The sequence below is a fragment of the Lethenteron reissneri genome, chromosome 9, assembly GCF_015708825.2.
Source record: "Lethenteron reissneri isolate LAM-NWPU_2019-01 chromosome 9, ASM1570882v1, whole genome shotgun sequence".
NCBI lineage: Eukaryota > Metazoa > Chordata > Hyperoartia > Petromyzontiformes > Petromyzontidae > Lethenteron > Lethenteron reissneri.
The window spans coordinates 9972398-9997803 of record NC_083787.1 but is presented as its reverse complement, the minus strand read 5'-3'; the positions used below and the strand labels follow the sequence as shown (position 1 = coordinate 9997803).

Below are 25406 nucleotides of genomic sequence, written 5' to 3'. Positions count from 1 at the left end.
TGTGTGTGCAGCAATGGGATACCAGGCTAGTTTAAGCACAGGTGGCTGAAACCTGGTTTTGAATCCAGTGGCACTCTGACCTCTGAGCCACTCATTCACCTCCACAATACCAAACTTTTACGAAAGCGTCATAACCCGTAAAAGTGAAAGAAAAAAAACACACGATGACAAAACTTAACAGTTGTACGAGTTTTATATAAACATATAAAATGCATTAGGTAAAACAATATCCTTACGTAGTAATTAGTAATACATTGACCTAATCTGGTTAAGTACATTTCGCTCAAAGATATACCGTATACATTTTCAAAGAGTACATTAACCCAAATAGCAGTAAAGTGAGAGCGGCACCAACGGTGTGTAGACGTTTAATACTCAAACCGCATAATTAATGTACTCCGACAACGTGTTAGCATCTTTGCAGGTAAGCAGATCGCATTCTTCCATTATAATACCATAGTATAATCCATACGAATGTTAGCTTGAGACTAGTTCCTCTCCCCCTCCCACAAGCAGTTCACCAACCCCAACTCTAGAGTGACATGGGTGTAATGTTCTGGAGAGCATACTGGGTAGAGCTGGGAGGCCAAATGTTTAGTGCAAAATGTAAAATTGTCCACGTTGGCTAACATCCGCGTGTCCTCCACGGGGATGGTGCCACATGTGCGGTGCCAGAGGGTGCGTGCGGGTGCGGGATGTAAACGTGGACCCAAGCACGCCGCGACGTGGGACTGAATTAGCAGCTTGGGCTGCGTGAGATTGTTTTCTAGCAAAAATAATTTGAGCAAAAAAAAATCTTCCCTGCCATGATGATGTAAATATAGCACGGTACGATGCTTTTTTGCAACAACAAAAAATGTTAATGATTTTTTTTATCCATCCTTTGCTTCCCCCCCCCTTTAGCGTTGATTTTTCACATTTGCATTGTTTAATTATGTGTGAAAGACAGCTTAAAACCCAGAGCGAGCCGTTGATTTCATCAATCACTGTGTGCGCACAATACGTCTCGGTGAAAGCACGCCGCGGTTTCTGACGCGACACCCAGAATGGTTGACGTGGAACAAAATCTCGTGTGCCACCCCACATGTAAGATGAAGTTTAGGGGCTGGTCATGTTCGGCGGCTGGAAGTCCATCTGATGGAAGTACTGCTCCACCTGATGAGGAATCTCTTCCATCACCTGCTCCAGAAATTTTTCCACTGGATCCTGCATCCACAGCCACAACGAGTACACGACACACAATACACAGCGATAGTGGTCAGCTGGCGCTATAACAATAACACCGATCGTATTGCTATCAATTCCTGGGAAAGCAGGGAATGAGGGTTATCACCTGATGTCATGGAAAGAGAAATATCTCACAATACCAGAGGAGGGGCGAATTGCATGTGAATGCATTGTATTGAGTGTTGTATTAAACTAAACAATTATATTTTATTTTACCAGGTTATACAGCTCTTTTTTCAGAAGCGACCTGGCCACAAATGATAGCTCAACGAAATTAATCAAGTGGAAATTTATCGCAGCCAAATACTCGAAACGCATGTTTCTAAATGTGGAGGGAAAATCGGAGGACCCGGTGAAAAATCCACACGACCACGGGGAGAATGGGCAAACTCCAAGTATACCAGCGTCAGGGTTGAGATTGAACCCACGACCTCCTGCCTACCAGGAAAGTTAACACAATTGACAAAAACTGAGACTTATAGTATCTTGGGAAGGTTACTGAAATTCCAGCACAGCTAGCTCAGAAAGAGCATGCCATGGGAAAACCAGGATGGAGATGAAAACCCTAGTGGGCACCATGATTTTTCACGCGGGGGCGTACCCTGGCAAAGTCGAGGTACGGCACGAACTGCACGATGTCACGGAAGGCGTTCTCCCCCGATGGGGCCGTCAGGATGGTGTCGTCACTGTCCAGCTCCACGAGGTCCCTGAAGTCGTTGCTGCCCACGCCCACGAGGACGATGGAGAGCGGCAGCTTTGAGGCCTGCACGATGGCCTCCCGTGTGGCCGGCATGTCCTTCACCTCGCCGTCCGTGATGATGAAGAGGATGTGATACTCCTGTGGAGGGTGGAGAAAGTAGCATGCAGGATAGCGGGCGGCGGTAGATCAATCCACTTGCTTTAGCGTTACCTCCTGGACACCTCACTCTCTAGCAGGTTTTGGAGTTTTTTTTACAAATTTGTCTGATTCACCAACTCATCGCTGCCACCGCATTGCTCAAAATTTACTATGGAAGTAGAATTGGCACTGTTGTCTTTGGCAGTCCGTGGGTAGGGAACTGACTTATCAGTGGCATAGCTATCCAGTGCAACTGCAATAGGGAGGTACAACTGCAGTGGGCTGGAGGGGCCCAGGCACGGGGCTATATAAAGAATTGGGAAATTGGACACAGAGTACCCCATGTTCATTCCTCGCACCGTAGCCCATTGCCAGCCGCACTTCGCCAGTGTCACTCACGTGAGCCATTTTACTCTGAAACTTGATTCTTTTAGCGGCGGTGGCAACGCGGTTGATGACCGGGGCAAGGTTAGCTGGCTCGGAGAGTTTCACCTTCGTCAGGCAAGACTTGTACGCTTTGATCAGCGCTTGCACACCTGCAAAGAGGACAACCGCACACGGCAAACATCACGGACAAATTATCAGGCAACGCGCCCAGCATTTTAATTTCTCACTGCGACGTTGCAGAGGAGAGGTTTGGTCTGTCAGTATGATTTCTAAAGACCCCCAGTAACAGCTTGTCAAAGACAAAGCAAAATAAAAAAAAATACGGCTACAATTACCATCAACATGGAGGTTGTGGTGATTGTGGCGTTTTAAATCACACTGCTGCCCAACTTTTGACATCTCAACGCGGAGGACAGGAGTTCGTAATACATCTTCATAAATAACTACAAATTTGGAGTGAATTCCATAGCGTATAATTGTATACCAATGAATATTTTAGACATTGTGTTATTTAGGCACTTACGTGTACTTAAGCGATGATCAAAATGACTTACCGTCGCAATTTGGGTTATTAGCGTTCAATGTTAACGGGAAATCTTGCGACACCTGCAACACAACAAAACACAGACTGATAGAAGAACCAATTGTAAGTGACAATACTCAAATAAATATGCACGGTGCATCTCTGATCGTACAATTGCATAGCATGCACTCTTCTTGCAGCATTTTGTGATGACATGGCACAAGATCTCAGTGTCTTACCTTCTCCTCGGATGGCAGCTGTGCCCCAAATCCATAAGCTGGAAACTGCTTGTCTCTGATTAGATAAAAGACAACACAGGAATTTGTACATCACACGCAGAAAGCTGTATTGTTTCCACAGTCTGCTCAGTCTCAAAATCAACATGCTATTTATATGACGACTACTTTTTTTGCATCATATCACTAAAAGTTTTGGCATATATATGTTCCTGGCAAAAACTCTCAAAAAATTAACGATGAAATGCACCGCTGGCAGATTTCCTGGGACTGTGTGCACATTTGACTGCAGGGAGAAGGAGAGAAAAAAATTGAAAATGTCGGTGGGAAAAATTTGCGCATTGCTCCGCTTGCACGCCGGAGATCTCCGTTGGCCATCTGGTGTACGCACGCGTCATAATACTGCAGGGTCCCACCCACGGCTCGGATGACCATCAGGTACTGGTTGGCGTCGTTGAACCCCGTGTGGTGCAAGGAGTCCAGTTGCGACGGTGGCTTGTTGGAGGCCGTGAAGTCGATCGCCATCTGGGAGGCGGAGCACAGAGAGGGCACGCGACCCGTGTGGGAACTGCGGTCACAACGGTGCAGCCTTGAGGTCACTGATCTGACGCTTTGTTGCTGAATCTTCATGGTTTGCGCCTCTCGCGGTTGCAGGGGTTACATGAACTCAACTACGTACAATGCATATTAATCGACAACATGTATATGCTATTTCACTAGTTATTTGACTGTTTTTAATTTATTTTAACAGGTAAGGCCAACTGAGCGATATAACTTCTTTTCAGAAGCGACCTGGCCACAAATGATAGCTCAACGAAGTGGCTTATCACGTGGAAATGTTTAGCAGCCAACTACTCTAAACGCATGTTTCAAAATGTGGAGGGAAGAACCGAAGGACCCGGAGAAAAATCCACTTGACCACGGGGAGAGAGAGAGAATACAAACTCCAAATATACAGCAGGCGTCAGGGTCGGAATCAAACCTACGACCTCCTGTATACCAGGCGAGGTAGTTAACATATCGCGACCGTGGCACCTTAAGGATTTATATGAAATTATAAATTAATGCCAATTTTCACCCTTTACGATATCTTGTTTTTGGTTTTGGGGCACTTGCCATCTCGTTAATAGAGCTACTCTGGATATGGAACTCGGGACACGAGCTGTTAGGGCACTCGTTAAGGGATGCGTCGAATAGCGAAATTACCAAGCGGCAAAAAACATTATCGCAGATGAATCAACGATGTAATGCTGATTAGTCGAGCATTAAATAACAGGACCTGTATTAGTGGCGCATTGCATGCTTGGGTTTCATAATGCGGTGTACAAGGGCCTGACTCGCGGTGTCTACCTTATACAACATTGAGAAAATTAATCACAAAAATAAATTAGAAACTCGGATAATTTATATATATTGTATATGGGATATAACGCTGAACGTAATGATGCATTGATTCATAGATTAACACCGTAATATATGTGTAAAATCGTACGTTTGAGAATTCATCATTTTCAGTTTGTATATATTGTAATGAAATCACATAACCACTGCAGCCACGAAGGTTACCTATGTTCATTAATTTTCAATGAATCTATTCTTCATTCGAATCGCAACCCCATATCATGACAAGTCGTCATTATAATGCCTTACATATATATCATTACACTGTGTATCAAATATATATTTTTGTTCCTGGGTAGTAAGTGTTATTTCCTAATTTCTTATGCCTCAAAAGTACAGAAAATGGATATTATTCCCCACAAACTTTGCTTTTGTGACCAGTACATTGATATTTTGAAATGTACCTATTTAAATGAGAAAAATGGGCGAATGTGTCTTTTCGTTCACATTAAGTAAAAAAAGACAACATCGGAATAAAAATTCACATGTATTAATACTAAAGTAATACAAAAATTACTATTGGAGATGCACAATGTGTTCTTGGGAATTAAATATTTCTAAATTCATAGCCGATTTAATTTTGGCTCTTAGTGCTTCCCCTCTCTGCGGGTCATGCCATTCCTCACGAATACAAGTTTCAACAACAACAACAATTTCAATGTATGCAGCATCTAAATTACAATAGCATGTCTAGATGCTTTACAAACAACCTGCATCAAGGTAAAAGGGAGTGGGGCTGGCTGGGGAGAGGCAACGTCAAGGAAACGTTTGGCGAGAGAGGAGAGCGAGGGAGCAAACGTCACGGCACATCTCGGCACAAAGCGACCAAAGTTAATACCTGAGTGGGCTTTGCCTGGTAGGATGGGGATGGTTTATTTGTATTTGTATGTTTTTGGGTGATTTGTTTACCTTTCTTGTACTTTTCGCTCCTATTATTTTTATTATTGTTTGTTGTTGTAACGTCTTTGCCCGTCCCTACTGGACATCTGTGAAAAAGAGCTTCATAGCTCATCAGATTCCTCCAGTATAACTACATATTCTGATTCTGAATCAGGGCTCAGCATCAACAACGGCGAGCCCCAGGGATGGCCGAGGCAGTCAGGGAAACAGCGACAATTCCCAGCGCGTCCTCAGGTTTGTGCCGGAACCCATTCAACAAATGAAGGTTCGGGACCTTAACCAACAAATTCAACAACGCACGATCCATGGTTCAACACACGTACGGGTAGGGCAGGTGCATCGTCAATACGTCTGGGAGCTTACGCTGAATTGCAGCTTGCAGCCTCCGCGGATGTAGTCCAGAAAGGTGTACTGTCTGCAAATCTGCAATCAGGAGACAAAATATGCACTTTGCCAGTCTGTTTAGTTTTCGGGGTTGTGGCGTTTCACACGGCGAGGTCTCCTGCTGCTTTCTCAGACTGCCCAACCCGGGTTTTTGCTTTGCTTTTATGTTGACAATTTTTTTTATAGTAGTTTGTGTGCAATGTTTGCATTTGTATGATTGCCATGTACAGCAGTATGAGGTGCTCCTTGATATTAAATTCCATACAAGTTCAGAGTTAGCTGCGGAGGTTCAACTTGAAAACAACTTGAAAACACAACAGAGTGGGTATTGCCGAGCGTAATTATTGAAGGGGATTCTGGATCACAGCGATGAAATATAAAAGGGGAACAAGATCAGTACAGCAACCCCGTAATATTCGTGGGGGGTTTCTCATCAGGCTTTGTGTACAGTATTCGCGACAAATTTATGGGAGTGCTATTTCAAATTGTATTTTAAATATTCGCAGCCAGAGCGAGCGACCGCCCGGCAAGAGGCCGTGAGGCGTGGGAGCGACGCGGGTCGTGGGAGCGCAACGCCGCTCTCCCTCCCGGGCCGCCTCTGTCTGCTGCACCGTTTACGTGCGAGCGCTTTCTTTTACACATTTTTGGAATTATTTACTACGGTATATGATATCAATATATTTATTTAATCATTGAAATTGCAATATTAAATGTTTTTGTTCATGAATAATAATGCTTTAATTTTATACATCATCATTCACGCTAATAGCATCCCATAACGCTGTACATTAATTATATAAGGACCAAATTCCATATACAGCCACCACCAAGCAAAGAAAACCCCTACTACCAAGCGACATCTAAAATGACTAAACAATTAAGAAATGCCACCAAAACAAAAAGCACAATCGACAAAAAGTTATCACAACAAATAAATGATTCCATTCTTAAACGAAAGTCAAATAACACAATACCACTATACAATAAATATATACATACGGTTTCTATGTTTATGTTTAAAAGTAATCTGTTTACTTCCCTTAACGCTATTTTCCCCATGAGCTTTGAGTATTAATATTCACGCCGTTCTCCAGGAATGTATCCCCTGTAAATATGAAGGGTTTACTGTATGGGGAGCGATAGAAAAACTTCATTTTCATAATGAAAAGCGACATACAACTGTGCCTTGCACGGCGTGAGTTACGCATTAGAAATATGGCCATTAACAAAAGAAATTCAACAAAAAACTGAACAGTGTGCAAGGAAGCGTGCGGAGATGCGTGTCTGGAATTAAACTAACGGAAAGAAAGAGGAACGCTGGCATTCGGGGAAAAGGAGAAATTAGATAACTGTTAAGAAAGTGGGCTTGGGTGGGGACACATCACTGGATGAGGGTAAAGGCTGGTGATGAAATAGCAGCCAAAGTACAAAACACACCCGATGTAACTACCGCCATGGAGATGTAGCGATGAGATTACTTCATGTGCAGAAGTGAGATGGGAGGGAGGGAGGGATGGCGACGATGGCGTGGGGAGACACTCATCCAGCAGTAGATAAACAATTGGTGCTGTTGCTGCTGATTCTGATCATGCATTGTATCATTAATATTTTAAGAAATGCATTATTTCTGCTGTACTTTGCGGCGACATCACATACCGTACAGAGCACGACCACAAGTTGGCCCGAGTTCTTGTAGTTCGAGTTCTTTACGTTTCCAGGCAAGACAAGATCAAACATGACCTGCACGCAGCCAGAGGTCATGTCGCGTGTTACGTTTACTCCCAGCAGTACAGGGTGAAGGTGCACAGCGTCGCCACTTTGCCTGCGCGCCACTCGACTCGTTCGTTGTGTGCGCCGTCAGTGGCACCGCTCGGCTCGGCTTCTGAAGTTTAAAAACAACCAGAGCCGTGCCGGGCTGGCTCGGCATGGCACGGCACGGCACGGCTCGGCCCAGTGTGGTTTTGAACAGGGGGAAATGAAGTATACAGGTCTTACCGTGTTGTTCAGCTTGGCTTGGTTGAGTTGCATGACGGTGACAACGCACTCCCCGATGGGATTGGATCGCCCATTCCGGTTCCAGTCGGCGCACACGACCTGCGAGCGCGAGGCAGGATGAAGTGTGGGTTACGGTCGCCTCTCTCCGTTTTTCACTGGTGGGTACAGAATTGTGAATTTGGCGAATGATAAAAAGCACGGTCGTATCCTCTTTGTAAAGCCACCTCTGGACGAGGGCCTTCCTGCACCGTGCGAGCCATCGTGGCTGCTAGGCTATACTTCGCCACACTGGACAGTGTGGGTGGGTGAAGGCAGGGAGCATAAATGTGGGAGCATATAAGTGCGGTACAATAATTCGGCACTGATCTCTCCTGACAAATATGTAGTCCCGTGGTCTTTAAGATCTATTCGAAAAGAGATGAATTGTAAAATACATTGAATGGAACAAAAAAGCACGTCAAATGTTTTGTAAAGCAAATGCAACTGGGATCCAATATTTAATTGACATGATAGGGATTCCTTCCCATCACTGTTATAAGCATGACGCTACTGTAAAAAAAATGCACAATGCTGTTAGAAACTATTCCGCCTTGTAGTACGGCACGATATTGCACTTTCACGAGTCTAAAAACAAGGCAATTTTGATTCAAGTGTATTGAGCTATTTTTCTTACTTCTTCACGGAAACCGAGTGAAAGCTTGTTGCCTTTGGAGGCAACCGAAGAGTGAACGGTTCCGTCAGCTTCAGAAATTGGCCCGAAAATTCGCATGGCCATTGAGGCACAGTTGGGCTGGAGCGATGGTGCAGTGGTTAGCGCAATGCATTTATGAACTCGGTGACTCTGAGATAAATTTGCGACCACAGCTAACAACAGCGGTGGAGCGACATCCAAACTGATCTTGCCCTACCTCCTTCACCAACCCGTACCAACCAGCAGGGCGAAATGCAGTCAAACAATCCTCATGCACGGTTGGTTACGTACGGCGTGAAAGAAGTTCAACATTCATACATTAATGTACAATATGGCGTGAGGGGGCCTATATCCAGCAGTAGATTGACAAAGCGCTGTCAGTGATTGTTATTTTTACCATTTATACGTATGCATGTTGAACGTCATTCACACCGTACGTAGGCAACTGCGCTGATCGGAGGTGCGGGGGACAACAAAATTTAACGCAAAAAGCAGTTCCAAATAAACGAGTTTTCAATCTGTATTTGGGAACACAGTGGGCGGCAGTGACACCGACGCTCCCCCACCTCAAACATTTGGCCGCAGGGGGGCACACTGAATACAAGTTGCTGTTCTGTCACCTCGATCAACAGTCTTCACCTCCTCGGCTACTTGACACAAGCCCTCAGGTCTAACACTGCCCTCTGCAATAATTATCGACCCTGCAGTGAGAGCTCTTTTTATATAAGACCGGTCATACCCAGCGATGGGGGGTGTTATAACACACGTTAAACAAGTGTTGGACAACACTTAAACATCACGGAATTGGGCTCTAGTTCTCGCCCACTATATATTTTAGGAAAGACTGCGACACCGCCCGTAACTTAATTGGCCGTAAGATCTTGCAATGAGGAGCTGAGCCTTCAGCAGGTGAATCTTAAGTTCTTTCCAGACCTCCCCACCCACTCTCCGACATTATGGGGCGACCAGGAATCATTGCCAAACACCAGAAATTTCTTGTAAACTAACGAAAGTCTGCCCACCATCCGTCCGCCAGGGAGGCGAGACGAAATGACCACATGTCTCTTTGGGCATTGCTGCAGTCAATGCGCGCTGCCCTTGGGCACCTCAGGTTGTGAACGAACGGTCCTCTTGGGCCCAAACATCGTTGCTACACGCCATTAAAAGTGGCAAATGAACAAACAAACAAGCCAAAAACGAATCGACGGTTCTTTAAACACGGGGAGTGGTGCGGAAGGAATAAGCACATTGATGCTCCCTGGCGGGTATTAATGGCAGCCAAGACCCCGCGGAGGGCAGTTCGCTTTAGAGTCATTAATTATATCCGCAAGCACATGCATCAGTCCCTGTGTAGCCGCATATATGTTATTATTCAGCCGAAAAGCTCTCCATCTCTGTGGCTGGCTTTTTTTTAATGCACTGACACGCCATTAATATCCACTCGGGGTTAAATTGTATTTCGTTACTGATAAATGCTCAAAAGAATTTCGCTCGGGTCTATAATGCAGAATTTTGATGTTATATTTTGAAAGGCACGAACTTTTTTTGTTATCAGGGCTGCCACTGGTGTTGAAAATGGCTGTTGGTGGCTTCTATTTCCCTGGTTGTGTATGCGCATGTGTGAAGCGGGCGTGCGGTGGTTATCGCACTGCGCTACGAACCCAGCTCCAACTATTTTCATTCCTGGCCATGGCTAACATCCATGGTAAATATCCGAACTGGTCCTGGCTCTCACCTGGGTCAACTCAGGCTTGTATGTATGTTGAACTTCTTTCGCGCAATACGTAGCCAACCGTGCTAATCGAAGGCGCGAATGAGCACCCGGTGCGGTGTGTAAACATCAGCACTGGGTAGACAGAGGTAGCCGGGAGTGGAGCTAACCGCACAGCTCCCTTTGATGAGCTCACTAACAGCACTTGCCACACGGTCTACTTAAAGGCTACGTGGGGGATCTGAACACGGCACACAACAATGGTATCGCAGGCACAAGTGCTCAGAACTCGTGCTCCTTTTGTCCACTTAATTGATGGAAAGCAGATACCGCCGCTGGTGCTGTAGGGGAGCGCGTGGCGGTTTAAGTTCAACATACGTACGTGTGTGTTGAACTTCTTTCGCACCGTACGTGGCCAACCGTGCTAATCGGAGGTGCAGAGGGTTATGGTGCGTGAGGGTAGGTGGCGGGAGGCGTTTGCGCTGTGCGGTGGTGGGATTTGCAAGGTCGTAACCGGGACTGCGGGAGACACGGCACCTTTATGGGCTTGGCGATGTTCCCGTCGCACAGAGACTGCAGGTTCAAGACGATGTTCTTCCATCGAGGATTGAGGGTGTTTTTGTGGACCTGAGGAATGCAACAACGTGGAACAGCAGAGTGTTAAACATTTCCCTTTGTCCACTGAACAAAAACAAACACAGATGCCCCAGTTTACTGCAATATGGATAAAAAAATATGAAAATAGGAGTGGCCTAAATCTACCTAGCTTGAAATGTAATTTCAAGAAAACAACTCATAAAGGGTTATTTAGGTGAACATTTACATGTCTTCTAATCTATATTGGAACAAAAACTATTCCTGATGCAGAAAGGAGCAGAGGAATGTATGTACTGTAACATCATGTTCATATATTAGGTATATATCATGATACTCCTCCGCACCTCCGATTAGCACGGTTGGCTTTGTACGGTGCGAATGAAGTTCAACATGCATACATAGATACGTGCTAATTCATGGATCCTTGTGCACAGCATTACATGTAACAGAAAACAAATGTGTTCTTGGGCAGCTCACGAGACGTAACAATTGTTCAGTATGAACTTTAGACAACAGTCGTCTTGGCTCCCCACTGTGAGAAACAAAGCCTTAAACCCCCGCCCCCCCCCCCCGACTTCTGAAGAAGACGCATCCATCGCGCTGGTTATTGATGAACAACAAAGCAAGGCGAGCAATGCGAGACGGTGATCCGATACAAACTTCTGGGGGCAGTGGGGGGGGGGGGCTGAGCATTTACGCGTATTAATTATTCATCCCTTGCCAAAAGGAAACACAGTGCGATTAACCCCCTCGATCACATTACCGCGGCCCAACAAAACACGCAAGGTGATGTCGGAGCAAGGCGTGAAAATAGCAAAAACGTTCAGGGAACGATGGCTCTGGTTACGCTTGGGCTGAGTGTAGCTGCTGCTCAGCCTTCGCAGTACAAGCGGCTTTAGAAGCGCCTGTGACTGATCTTGATTTGATAACGGGCACGCATTGGTGGTGGCGGAACAATGGGATTTGATCGGAGGGATGTTTTTGCATCGCAAGACTGCGAGAGACGGTGAGGGTTTGGGGAGACCTTAATCCAGCAGTGGATAGATTGTGGGTTTTCTGTTACACATTTAACGATTTTTCTATAGTTATTGAACCCAGGTATCCATTGAAAATATATCCTTCAGGGTATCATTCCCAACTTGACCATCATCTATGATATTCGTCAGGTTTATTAGAAATACATAAATAAATAAATGCTTGTCAATATCTCCTTTACCAACAATAGGGCATATGAGCAAAGTGACTTGATTCATTAATGCCGGGAAGGATGCAAGCAAGTCTCATTGGGCCGTTATCTGGTCACAAGTAAAGGTCTACCACTACCCTGCCTACGAAAATCAGCTTGCAGAGCCACACCAAGACCCGGCATTGAAAATAAATACGAAAAGGAATGGGCCTTACAAAATCCATCACGTTTAATTTCGTTTTCTTGGTTCAAACAACATTCACGGTCACCGGCAGTGACTTTATGGTTTTTGTTTAGAGCAGGGGTCCCCGACCCCCGGGCCACGGACCGGTACCGGTCTGTGGCCTGTTAGGAACCGGGCTGCACAGCAGCAGGAGGTGAGAGCGGTGAGTCCACGCGTGGCCCGCCCCATTAATTTATTATTGACCACTTCCATCCGCGCCTCTTTCCCGCACTGCGCACTTGTCTCAGTCAGTTTTGGTAAGCACACAAGCTGCTAACCCCTAGTAGCCAAAATGAGTACAAAACAAACGTCGCTCGAGAGCTTCTTTGAAAAGGGGGAAAGACCCAATGATGAACCCCTCCCCGGTCCGTGAAAAAATTGTCTTCCACAAAACCGGTCCCTGGTGCCAAAAAGGTTGGGGACCGCTGGTTTAATGGACAGCGTGTCGCCACGCGATTATAACTTCACTCAACAGCAATGAACATCACACACCCCCCCACTGCCCGTCGGTATTTGCAGAGGTGAGCGGGACGTGATTGTACTGCCCAGAATTTCACACCGAGGCGGCACAAGCCATGTTTGCACGGACATAATTTCAGCCGGGTCTATCCAGCTCGGGGTGGCCTTGAAACATATTCTCACCTGGGGACACCCACACCGACTGTTCCTCTAGCGATGGCTGTGGCTGCGAGTCAACAAATTGCTTTTTACGGTCTAACAGCGACCATGGAAAATATTTTTACGTAAAATTAAGCCCCTGCTCTTTGCCTCTTAATAATAATTATCGCCCGGCGTAAGAAGGCTAAACGAACACTCGAACTGTAAATGTTGTGGGTTTACGCTCCAACACATCGGTGTGCTGAACTAGTAACTAATTGGCATGTTTTGTTTACGTGACAAACTTTACCAATTGGCTGCATCGGGTGGTGGCGGGTTGAACGACACATTTATATTTAAGCGATCTAACCCCCCAAAAAAACTCTATCATGGATAAATTAACACTTTTGGTGGAACCATTCACTTCGCCCCACCCCCTCCTAAAAAGCGAGTTGATGAAAGGTCACGATTCAGGGTCACAATGTGGTTAAAGAACCGCTTCTTTTTGGTTTGTGGCGCTTGTGACTTGGCCTAAGCAGAATGAACCAAAACTAAAGGACATAAGGTAAGAAGGAACCTGGATTATTCGAACATCAACACAAACGCATTGCTTTTAAAAAACCTAATACACAACAGCGTTGTAGACACTCAAGAAAAATGCAACCCAAACACAAACTGCCCTATCTCGTAGGGATGCACTTATGCTGTGTGACATGCACTGAAAGAAATGCAAAGCTTCATGACTGAAAAAAAGCTCAACTTTAAAGTGACTTTCAGGGGCACAATAGTATATTCACTGTAGCTATTTATTAAACAATTCAGCAGTCGCACTGAATCAGCATCAAAAGAGTGCACTTTAATCAAGCTTCCAAACTCGTGTCGAACACCCTGGGACACACAGTCAAGGTCGCGTAGCTACAAGGTAAGACCAGCTGCTTGTCTTTTTTGCGTTTCACCTGCCTTTAATGAACACTCAAAGGTAACGGCAGCGCATTCATCGCTGCTCCCGAGCGCTCGATGAAATATATCCCAGTGGTTACCACTAACAGGGCGCGCGTGCATGCGTGGAGAGGTGGAATTCCACGCAGGCAACCCACGGAGGGCCAGCACAACGTCTTTTAGAAAGACGTGAGAAGAATAGTGCAGTGACCTTGAGGAACCCCAAATATATTATCAGGAGGCGGGGAATGGCGATAAGGTCAGCGGCGGTCCCTCGTGGCCTTGATGAGCCCACAAGAGTGAACGGCCCGGTGCATTAACGGGGTGGGAGGGGGGGTGAAAAGAGGCACTTTGTTTTTTTGTAAATAAGCTTGGCAGCGTGTACATTGGGAACGATGCGCTTGGGACGCGATCTAACATGCAGCGATGTGCTTGAGAGCAGCGCTGGTGGGGGAGGAAGGATAAATAAAAAATCAGGATTCGGGGCCACGCTGCTCAATCTTTGCCATCGATTGTCAACAGCGATGAATTCCGCGCAGTTTCACGTTGGCGAATGAAGTTTCAGTTGCCCACATCTGGACAAATCTGCTTCTTTTCGATGGGGGCAACTAAAATAAACTTTCGGATCACAGACAGGTCACATGACTACCCAAGGTAGTGTCCTGTGCTGACCAATTAATGATTGTCCATCAAACATACTCTTCAACATATTTCCTGTTTTCGCTGGCCGGACACAACTCCGTAACGTTGCTCATTGTAAATGTGTTGCCTGTGACAATCGCGAGTGATGATTGCCCGAGTGACTCTTGGCCTCGAGGTGTGTGTGCTTGTGGGGTCGGGAGGGCCGGTCCACATTAAGATAATCAACTCTTGGCCTTGCAAACCACTCACCTCTGTTCGATATACCAACTTCCACTTCCCAATGGACGTTTGCTTGTACAGCTCCAAAAAAGGGTCCGACTTTCCAAACCAGTCCTGAAAATAGCAAGGAGGTGATTCAGCAGGTACGACACAATAAATCCGAGCTGGAATGTCGCTCATATACACAGTCTGTTCTCCTATAATGCGGTAATTGCATTCCTGATGAACACTGCATTATTGAAAAATTTGCGTTATAACAAAAAAATATAATATAGGGTAAAGCACAGTCCGCGATAATGCGTGAGATGCGTATGTAGGCTGAGCAAATACCGAGGCACGTGGGTAGCATCTAGAATCATCCAGTAGCATCTCGCCGTGGATGATGCTATGCTGAGGCATGACGTAGTTCAGTTCACTCAATCGCGTCATAGCCAATTCGCATCTGCTTTACAGAAACGTGTTCCCTAATACATTCATCCCGTTATATATCCAATTCGCGTTATGACAACGACTGTACGTATAATGCAGGCATTCTATTACTTTAAGCATGCAGAGGTGTATGCTTCTTTGGAAACTTATGAGATTTTGTTCCAACTGATCCGCACGTCACAGCACACATATTACTGTGTTACTTTTTATCCAGCCCCTGCTCTCTAGAAATACTCCAACCCACCCTCGTCTGCCCTTCCAATCTGCTTTGTCTGCCTCTTCATTCTATCATTTTGACCCCGGCCAGCTTTCAATAACCAACCTCTGACAGATCAGAGAACATGCACAAGTTAGAGGCATCATATTAACTGTGAAAGAAAGGGGCCTTGGTAAGAAGACGTCACCAGAAGGAACGCCGGTATAGATTCGACGTTTTCGTGACTGCAGCGATCCATACTCTTTGGTTCTTTCGGTAAAGTCACGTAGGTATAAAATAAAATAAATTCAATCACGACGTTTCGATCGCAACACAAGCGACCGTCATCAAGTGGAACAGATACAGCAGTTCTCCTGCTGTAAAAGTATGAATGCCAGTGGTCCGGACCAAAGATGAATTTGCAGCCAAAGGAGAGAACACCCCAGCGAGCAGTCCACGGTGGAGATGAGAGTGATGGGAATCAACCTGGCGTGAATGAACTACGTGGAGTTTTGCTTCGCAGAACCGTGACAGATGGTGACGGAATGGGGAGGCCTTCATCCAGCAGTAGATGCATCACAGATGATGATGATGATGTTGAGGAATTATACCGACAAGCCAAATAACGTGATGCTACTCCGAACCCTTGGCAGACGGGATTTACCTGATGATATATCTCTGCGCATCATTTCATTTTCACGCGTGCCTTTACCTAGAAGAGATCTCAAAGATTGTGCTCCCATCTCGGTGCCTGGCACAAATTGGCACGGCGACGGAAAGTGAGCAGAGCTCAGAGAAGGAGAGTGGCGTTGGTCGCTTCGATGATGGCACGACCCTCGGGTGTAGCGACCTACCTTCTTGTCCAGAGATTTCCCCTCCAGTTGCAAGGTGATGAATTGACAGTCGGAGATTAACTGAGCCGAGAGCTGCAAACAGAGGGCAGAAGAACCCATCATTGCTCATGCTGCTGTAGCACCATAAGTTAGTGCCAGACAGACACTGTATCTTCCAAATACTGAGAAATTTAGGTGTGGGGTTTTCCTATTTACACATTTTTTACAAAACCCCATTATATCACGAACATCACATTAGTCACATTCACAGCATGTAATGTTATTTTTGAGCACTCAAAGATTCACATCGTATTGAAACACACGTCGTATGTAGTATTAAGGTGTAAAATAACTTAACACTTGAAAAATATAGTTACTTACGAACCCGGCGACCCGAGTTCGATTCCCGCTCACACTCAACATCAGTGACAATTATCTGAAACAGTTCTGGGCCATCCCTATATCGACTCAGCCTCAATGAGTATCTTGGTGTGATGTGTAAACATCGTCACTGGGGAGACAAAGGTGACCGGGTGTGGTGCTAGCCACCCACCCCCTTGTGCGCCATGTCTGCCTTCATAGGTGCTAACTTAAAATTTTGATTGAAAACTTTCGTGACTGCAGGAATTCATATTCTTTGGTTCTTTCGGTAAAGTCATGTAGATATAAAAAAAAGATAAAAATAAAGTGAATAAAAATATCACGACGTTTCGATAACAACACACAAGCATCGTCATCAGGCAAAGGAGTTAGCCTTGGTAGGATGGCTCCTTCCTTGGTAGAAGCCATCTGAGGATCCAATCAAAACCATCACCCTGCCATACACAGCAGGGGTAACCAAAAATATTTCCAAAATCATGAACAAACACAAGATCCAGGTCCGATTGAACACAGTGCATAAAATTCGTGATCTGATCCCATCTGTGAAGGACAAAACTCCTGACATGCAATATCCCTGTGTCTACAAACTAAGCTCTATCTGCGGTAGCAATTTCATTGGGGAAACTAAGCGACATGTCTCGGACTGTGTTCGCGAACATAAGGCAGATTTGAAACACGGTAGGACCAATACTTCTGCCGTGGCTGAGCATTATTTTAATGCGGCTGGCTCACACGAAATTGATTTCTCTAAGAGGATGGTATTTTGCAAGCCTATTGGCTATCAACAAAGATTCGTTCATAAAGGCATCCATATACAGGTAGTCCTCTACTTACGATGGAGATGCATTACGACGACCCCATCGTAAGTAAAAATATCGTAAGTCGAAGATGGCCTAGCCTACCCAGGAGTCTTAAAGAATGGTGATAATTTAGCAAAACAGAGCAATTTACAGTAGCGTACTGTATAAACTATATACTGTATGTATTTATTAATTACAAGACTGTATTGCACAGTAAAATGTAAAGTAAAAAAACAAGGTCAATTCTTAGCCTACCTATATGAACTGCAATTTAATAGAAAGTTTTTTCAGGAAACAATCCTATCTGCATCACACAAGGCGGGAGATGCGTACATCCCGGCAGCGTCCCAACGTGCAGCATCGTACCTCGTACACTGCTGCGTATGCCTGCCGCGCGAAATTTAAAATATTTTACAATTTTGTCGTATCGCTATCGCCCATCGTAAAATCGAAATATTGTAAGTCGGACCATCGTAACTCGGGGACTATCTGTATACAGACACAGAGACAATTTCAACCGAGAGGAAGATTATAGACTCAGCAACCATTGGAAAGATGACATCAACCACTTTGGGTCATGACTTGACTTGTGTTTTCTTGTCAATCAACCTCCACTGTCATCAGTGTGGGGTGTGGAGTGGGGTGCAGGGATTTCTTGGCGGCCCTTTGCTGCACTGGCATTGCTGCTGCATTGGCATTGTTGCTGCATTGGCATTGTTGCTGCATTGGCATTGCTGCTGCATTGGCATTGCTGCACCGCCCATGCTCCTGGTGCTGCTGATACACTTGGGCTACGTCCATCCCTAGACCTTCATAAACAATTTGCCTTTAGAAGCTAACTCATTTGCCTGATGACGGCCGCTTGTGTTGTGATCGAAACGTCGTGATATTTTTATTCACTTTATTTTCATTTTATTTTTTCTATCTACGTGACTTTACCGAAAGAACCAAAGAACAGGTGCTAACTTCACCTGCCCAAACAGTCCATTAAGGCTATACGGGGGACCTTTGTCTTTGTCTCTCACCAAAATATTACCCGTACTGTTGGGTGTGCCAATCTGCATCAGGTTCAGCGTGAGGTTTTTCTTGTGAATGATCTGTGGGATTTAAAAGAGAAGTGAGATATTAAAGAAAAAAACATAAATAGGTTATGTAATGTATAAGTCTAAAATCTTGATGAAAATATTCGTCATTTATAATAAAGTGCCCTGGAGGGGGTGCATAGCAAGCTGACACTCTATAATTAAGACCAAATATGATTATTTTATGATTGTCACATTGTAATGATGTGACTTTAGGGATTACACGAGCAGGATAATAACTACGTTTTCAAATTAAGCATGCACACACACACGTGGTGGAATAGTAGTGCAGTCAGTGGTTAACATACTACGCTATGAATTCAGCGATTTGAGTTTGACTCCCAACCCCGCATTACATCAACGGTGAGTGATAACTGAACCGGTCCAGGACACAGCTTGTTCACCAACCAGCATTGTCATGCAATGTTGAAGTCTCATCTGAAACGGTCGTGACTGACACAGAATGGTGAGGCCTTCGTCCAGTTTAACGCGCAGTAAGCTTTCACGACCAATATTATACGTTGGATCATGTAAATTTGTCGTTGAACCCGCCACCATCCAACGCAGAAAATTGTCACGGTTTGTCACGTAAACAAAAACATGCCAATTAGTTACTGGTTCAGCACACCGGTGTGTTGGAGAGTAAACCCACAACATTTACAAATCGAGTAGGACGTTAAACCCGTAATAACAACTAGCCTCATCTGGCGACATCCAGAATTGTGGAGAATCCCTCCTGTTTCGCTCTTAAATAGAGGTGGTGGTAAATGTGATGTCACTGTGAGCCAAACAGGTGCGAAGACCAGGGGAGGGTTAATGTCGTCATATAAATTACAATGGATATCTAACACATTCCTGCGGAGGGAGCTGCTAGGAACGTTGGGTTGCTAGGTCAATGGCCAGGGTCAACGGCGGCGTGGTGTACTCCGCAAATATGCCCGACTGTGAGGGCAGGCACAAGCCGGCGTGAGTAGGTTAAACGTTGAGTTTTATAAGGGCACCACGGGGTGACCAGCCCCTCCCCACCCAGCCCCACCCCTCCCACCCCCCACTCAGCCCCACCCTCCCCACCCAGCCCCTCCCCACCCTCCCCACCCAGCCCCTCCCCACCCTCCCCTCCCCACCCAGCCCCTCCCTCCCCACCCAGCCCCTCCCTGCACGACGGACACAATAATCCCCTGTGGGCTGGTGTAACCAGGAGGTTCCTACCAGTATTAGTGGTTGAATTATTCACAGTGAATTAACATACATAATGTGCACATGTATGCACATTATGTATGTACATTACGTATGTACATTACGTATGTACATTCTGCAGTTTTTTTTGGTCCTAAAAATCGAAAGACCTATTATTGGCTGCTCACAGTTAATCACCGTCGATGTATGGTGACCTGGAAAGGCACGCAGTTAGACTGCATTACTTGATAATACGCTTCCAAGCAGCACCAAGCCTGTTGCTATCAGAACGGTTGCATTTTTTTCTCTCTCAATTTCAATAGTCTTGGCCAGTCATAACTAGTAGTGACTAGTTTAAAAATAATAGCAATATCTTCCAGTCCTTGTCAATCCACTGACAAAGAACTGGAAGTTATTGCTATTATTTTTTAATTCGCACACAGTGGGTATGAATTACGTCAACTTTAATTACCAATGAATGCTTCGTCGAAGCGGATTTGCAAAATAATTAATCAACTTTGGCCTGGTATGAATGCCTTTTGATTTGGATAATTGGATTGAAGAAAAATAAGAGAATGTTAATTAAAACGCATCGTTGAGATCAGCGGCCCTGCTTGCCCACATACCTCCTTCAGGGTGGCCTTCGTCTCCCCGACAACATTTTTCTTGCCGCTAATAACCAAGAACTTTAATCTCTGCTCCTTAGAGGCATCATAATCCAAGTCCATTTTGTTGGCAAAATGTGGATTCAGGTCTTTGTTGATTGTCTCTGTTCTGAAAATCTGAGCACACACAACAGGGCAGTTTTAGGATTTAAAACGATAATCTATTTTTATTTTCACAGGTAATACCCACGGAGCTGTATAGATCTTTTTTAGAAGCGACCTGGCAAATCACAAATGTAAGCTCAACAAAGTGGCTATTATCATGTGGAAATTTATAGCAACAAATAACTCCGCATCACCTTATTTTGCCCCAAAGCTGTTCAAATTATTATAATATAGCAACATAGCGTACAATAATATACGGTGAACATGGATAGGCATAGTGGTAGTGCCTTACACCGATCATCCCCCTACTGACCCATGCTGGCCGAGCAAGTGTGACCTCGAAAGTATCGAGTGAGAAATTAAGCTCTGGCTGCAGGGCCGTCCATAGAGGGGGCGCGGGGGCCGGGGCCAACCCCACCGTGTCGTCGAAGTACAGGGCCCCCAAAAGCGCGGGGCCCGGGGCAGTCGCCCCGATTCGCCGTACTCCCTAGGGACGGCTCTGCCTGGCTGTGCTGCGTTGCCCCACCAGTAACACCGGTGTCAAGTACCTCGTTCCATCGGTCAACTTTATCATCATACTCTTGCACGATGACGTAGGAGCTGGCGTCGTTAAACCAGCTGCTCGATTTGACGAGGTCGGTGCAGCTGATGGATACCTCCAGGTGTCTGCTCTGCGGCACATCTGGAGGCAGAGCCTCAGCCATCCTCCCTGGGGATCTGCAATGGATAGAACACACAGACACAACGGTGTCCCCCCAGTAGCCTGTATCGTGATCAGTATGCCATGGTCAATACGTTGCTGGATTAAGTCACCCGACCACATCCCAAGCCGACACTACTTGTCACAATCCAGCAAAATAAATCATTTTTTGAACAAGCCTGAATCTGATGATGAGACCGAGAAGGGCGAAATCTGTCCAAATTTTGATTGCTTAAACAAATGCTGCTGGATAAAATTTGTGATTATTAGGTCGACGGCTGTTCTGGCCGGAACCACGCTGGGCCATCCTCGTCTCCCCAGTGCTCATGTTTTCCACACCGCACCAGGAACAAGGCTGAATCGACCTCGGGTATTCACAGGACAAGTACTAGTCCTGCTACCACTCTCCACTGAATTACCGGGGCCGAGAATTTGACACAGGTCACCGGGTTCACAGTGCATTACAAGGCGGTCCAATATGTCTTGTGACCCCCAATTAATCGACTCCTAACTTTTTCCTTAGAATATATATTTTTGAAACCTCACTTTAAAAAATATTAAGCTTTAGAGAATTCAATGGGGGTCACGAGGCATTTGGACCATCCTGTACAGTGATACTGTCCACCAGTGATCTTCACTCATTTTCAGACTGGGGTCACTTTCGCAGATAAAACATCATCAGTGTGTGTGAGGGGCCGCCACACATTTGAAACCATTGTTGGGTTTGACAGCAGCACGATAGGGGGTGTTGTCACGTGTTGTGTATTGTCGGATGCCGCACGTTAGAGGCCGCACAAAAGGCCACTAGGAGCCACCAGTGGCCCGCGGGCCTTGCAAAGAAGAACGCTGTTGTTGCCCTCACTACTGCGCCATCCAATCGAGAGAACACACACACTGTTCTTGATAAGCATGCAGTCAGCTAGCCTTAATTACAGACAGCAGAGTATCAAAGACAATGCCAAGACATTGCCTTACAAGGAAATGTACAGCCTCTCTCTACGGAGTAGCCTCTATTTTGACCCGCCCCTCCCGACTGGACATCTGTAAAAAAAAAGCTTCATAGCTCATCGAGTTTTTCCAGTCTAAATCAATATTCTGATTTTGAGTATGCCATATGTTTGTCCAGGGAAGTATGATGGAGTCTAAGGACTCTTTATTTCAGGAAGGCCCTACATTGTGATGTTTTTTCTTTTTCCAATTCAAATATTGAGTGTTTGGCATATGGAAGGAAATTGGTTTAATTCGAGATTTGAAGCTTTCGTGACTGCAAGGATTCATACTCTTTGGTTTTTTTTTATGTGACTTTACCGAAATTGGTTTACCCAGATAAAACCCAAGAATGCAAGAGGCTAACACCCAGCAAATTAGTTGGTTATACTGTACTGCTGAGTTGGCAGTGGTGCACAAGCACAAATAGCAAAGAACTCAACACGTGTCAATAACACTGTGGCCTTAAAGGAAATTACCTACTATAATCACCCAGAAATGTCTGTCCGTCCTGCGCGTGACGTCACTCCACATGAGGCCCACCCCCCTCATTAATATTCATGTACACGTGGAAATTTACACTAACGCACAAGGTCGCGCACTCCACATGCCGCACCCCTCCCCTCATTAATAATCATTAGCGGGTGACGTCACTCCACATGCCGCACCCCTCCACAATAACCATGAGGGGGTGACGTCACTCCACATGCCGCACCCCTCCACAATAACTATTAGCGGGTGACGTCACTCCACATGGGGCAACCCCCCCCCTCATTAATAATCATGAGCTTGAACAATTTTTCTATTGAATATTTCAGATTTACTGCAATATACACCCGTCCTTGGACGGGCCAAAAAGTTAGTATAAATATAATAGGTGAGGTTTTGGGCAATGGTCCTTCTTCATACCACAGTGGCCAGAAAGATCGAGTGGATAAGAGTTGAAGCCTGCACTTTGTACCTGATTATTACATTTTTAAAAGTTTCGTTATGAAGTTCTTAAATTTACAAATGAACAGTTACCTATTAAAATAGAATAGCTGTGCACAGGTGGATTTAAGGAACCCGTAGCTGTACCTCCATCTCCTTGTATTACCCAGGCAGCCTCCCATACACATGCTAACCCGGCTTGACGCTTAGCTTTCGAGATCCAGCAGCTTCAGAGTGAGGTGCTAGCACAGTGCACAAGGGCAGTGATGAGTTCCAAACCTGTGGTTCGCAGACCGCCGATGAGTGATCTACAAGCCCGTGGGAAGTTGTCTGCAGAATTGTTTCAGTTCCAACTTTTTTTTTTAATCACAAAACAGCAGATTTCCCACTGCCAATTGCACAACTCTTTACCGTATTAAAAGGGAAACTATACAAAAAGAAAGGTTTATGGCTTTTAAATAAAAACTTTACGGAGCTCTTAGAGTAGGTTAAATCCTGTCCTGAAAATACTATTGGTGTACGTAAGGGGCCGTCCATAAATGACGTCACGCACCTAGGGGGGGGTCAGATTTTTGTGACAATGTGTGACGAGGGGGGGGGGGTTTAGAGAAATGTGACGTCACATCAAAATGCGCAACTTTTAATGAACATAGAATTGCTATAACAACACTAATTGTTATAACAACACTCCTACAAAATCAGAGTGCAGCGCCACATTAAATACACACGACAATGACAATCGTTTAAAGCGATTTGAAGCATGTTTTATTTTCCAAATGGAAATATGGTTTTTGGGGGGGGGAGGGGGCAAAGCGTTGTGACGTCATATTTGAGGGGGGGGGTTGACTTCTTATGACGCCGTGTGACGAGAGGTGGGGGGGGTCAAAAATCGTCCAAGATCGCGCGACGTCATTTATGGACGGCCCCTAAGGTAGTTGGCGGGTCCGTGGGTCCAGAACTGTTGGGAGCCACTGGACCCGGGACTCGGGAGGTCAACTCCCTCCTTGGGGGTCGACTGGCAACACGTCAGCACTAAGCAGCATTTGTATCGCAGCGTTTAACAGGCCTAACTGCTGGTGAGACTCAGAGAGTCATAACACGTCTCGAATTTGCCTGCAGAAACAAGTACTGACTGCTATCATTTTCATTGGTTGCAAAGGCGCATTGCCTGACAGACTATGGCAATGTGATTTAAAAAATATATATTATGTTTACATGGCGAGTGGGACTTCACCGTTCACCTGACCTGCCCCTCCTGGATATCCGGAGAGACCATCACTGAGCCGTCTTCATCCCAAAGGTCCTCTAAAACAAATCTAACAATTGCCTAAAGGACCACTTAGTTCCTCTCTCTCCCGTAGCCTCAAAAGTGCCTCCTGATTCCTCCTTTAAAAAAATCCTAAAACTTTGTTTGGTAAAAGAAGTCTTGCTGCTCCACGTTTCTTAAACACTGTTGCCGCTCATCTGCAGTCTTTGTTCAATCCCCTCATCACTCCCCCTCTTTACTTCCCTCTTAGGCCAGGTGTCCCTTGCTCCCGCATGTTTGCGCTTGATTCGTTTGTTAATTGTGCAATAATCCTTAAGGGCCCTGCAATATCGATGGGTTTCCGTGTTTGTTTTTGTCGCCGCTGTGCTCACGGCACCGCGGACCTCCCGTGTAAAATCGCCAGCGAACTGGCAAAAGCGGACCCCCATCCGTGTGACACATCAAACAAACAAACTGAAACTCACCTTCTTGTTTCGGGGCACCGACGTCGCAGCTCTCTGGCGTGCGACTCTGCTGATGATGCAGGAGCGCGCGGAGGAGACGTGGGAGTCCCAGGTAAAAAGTGGCTCCTTCTCGACCTGTGTGGTCTGTCTTCTGTGACGGCGGGCGTGAGCACGAGGAAGTGGACGCACCGGTGCCTCACCCACACGCACAACTCTTGTCAGTAGTGTCAACAAGACATATTTGAAGGCGAAAAATAAAGCACCAACCTTTATGACTCATCGATGAAAAAACATTCCTTGGGTCTTTCATGTATTTCCCCGGTACGTGGTTGGGTCTGTTAGGTTTGCAGGGTGGATGCTTGACAATAGCATCATGAACAGGTATGTATAATTTCCATATCCTCATGACGACTCCCTCTAACCCTGTCCACAAAATGCAAATTCAGTGTCAGAATCTCGAGTTCTCAGCCGCTGGTGCCAATTTGACAAAGACAACATTGTTAAAGGAAAAAAAACATTAAAAAAAACAAGTGCGGTTATGTTAATATACGCAATACAAGCACCCATGTATTGACACAACACACTCGAAACACTTTACGTGCGTTGAATTTCTTTGCGCACCGTACGTAGCCAACCGTGCTAATCGGAGGTGATGGGATAAGTACAGCAAACTGAACACGAAAACAGTTCTTACATTGCGTTCACATAATACTGGT

General features: G+C 45.6%; 1 protein-coding gene across 1 annotated transcript; it reads right to left on the bottom strand.

The window, feature by feature from the left end:
• Positions 1 to 174: 174 nt before the first annotated feature.
• Positions 175 to 25033, bottom strand: CPNE6 (copine 6). Its single transcript, XM_061548134.1, is given in 18 exon segments — positions 175 to 1206; positions 1829 to 2065; positions 2465 to 2601; positions 3007 to 3058; positions 3215 to 3269; positions 3603 to 3736; positions 5876 to 5935; positions 7553 to 7636; positions 7892 to 7990; positions 10831 to 10920; positions 14727 to 14810; positions 16176 to 16247; positions 18361 to 18432; positions 20220 to 20375; positions 20912 to 21080; positions 24712 to 24819; positions 24821 to 24897; positions 24899 to 25033. Coding segments are annotated over 18 exon segments (1896 nt in total). The 5' UTR covers positions 25001 to 25033; the 3' UTR covers positions 175 to 1098.
• Positions 25034 to 25406: the final 373 nt, after the last annotated feature.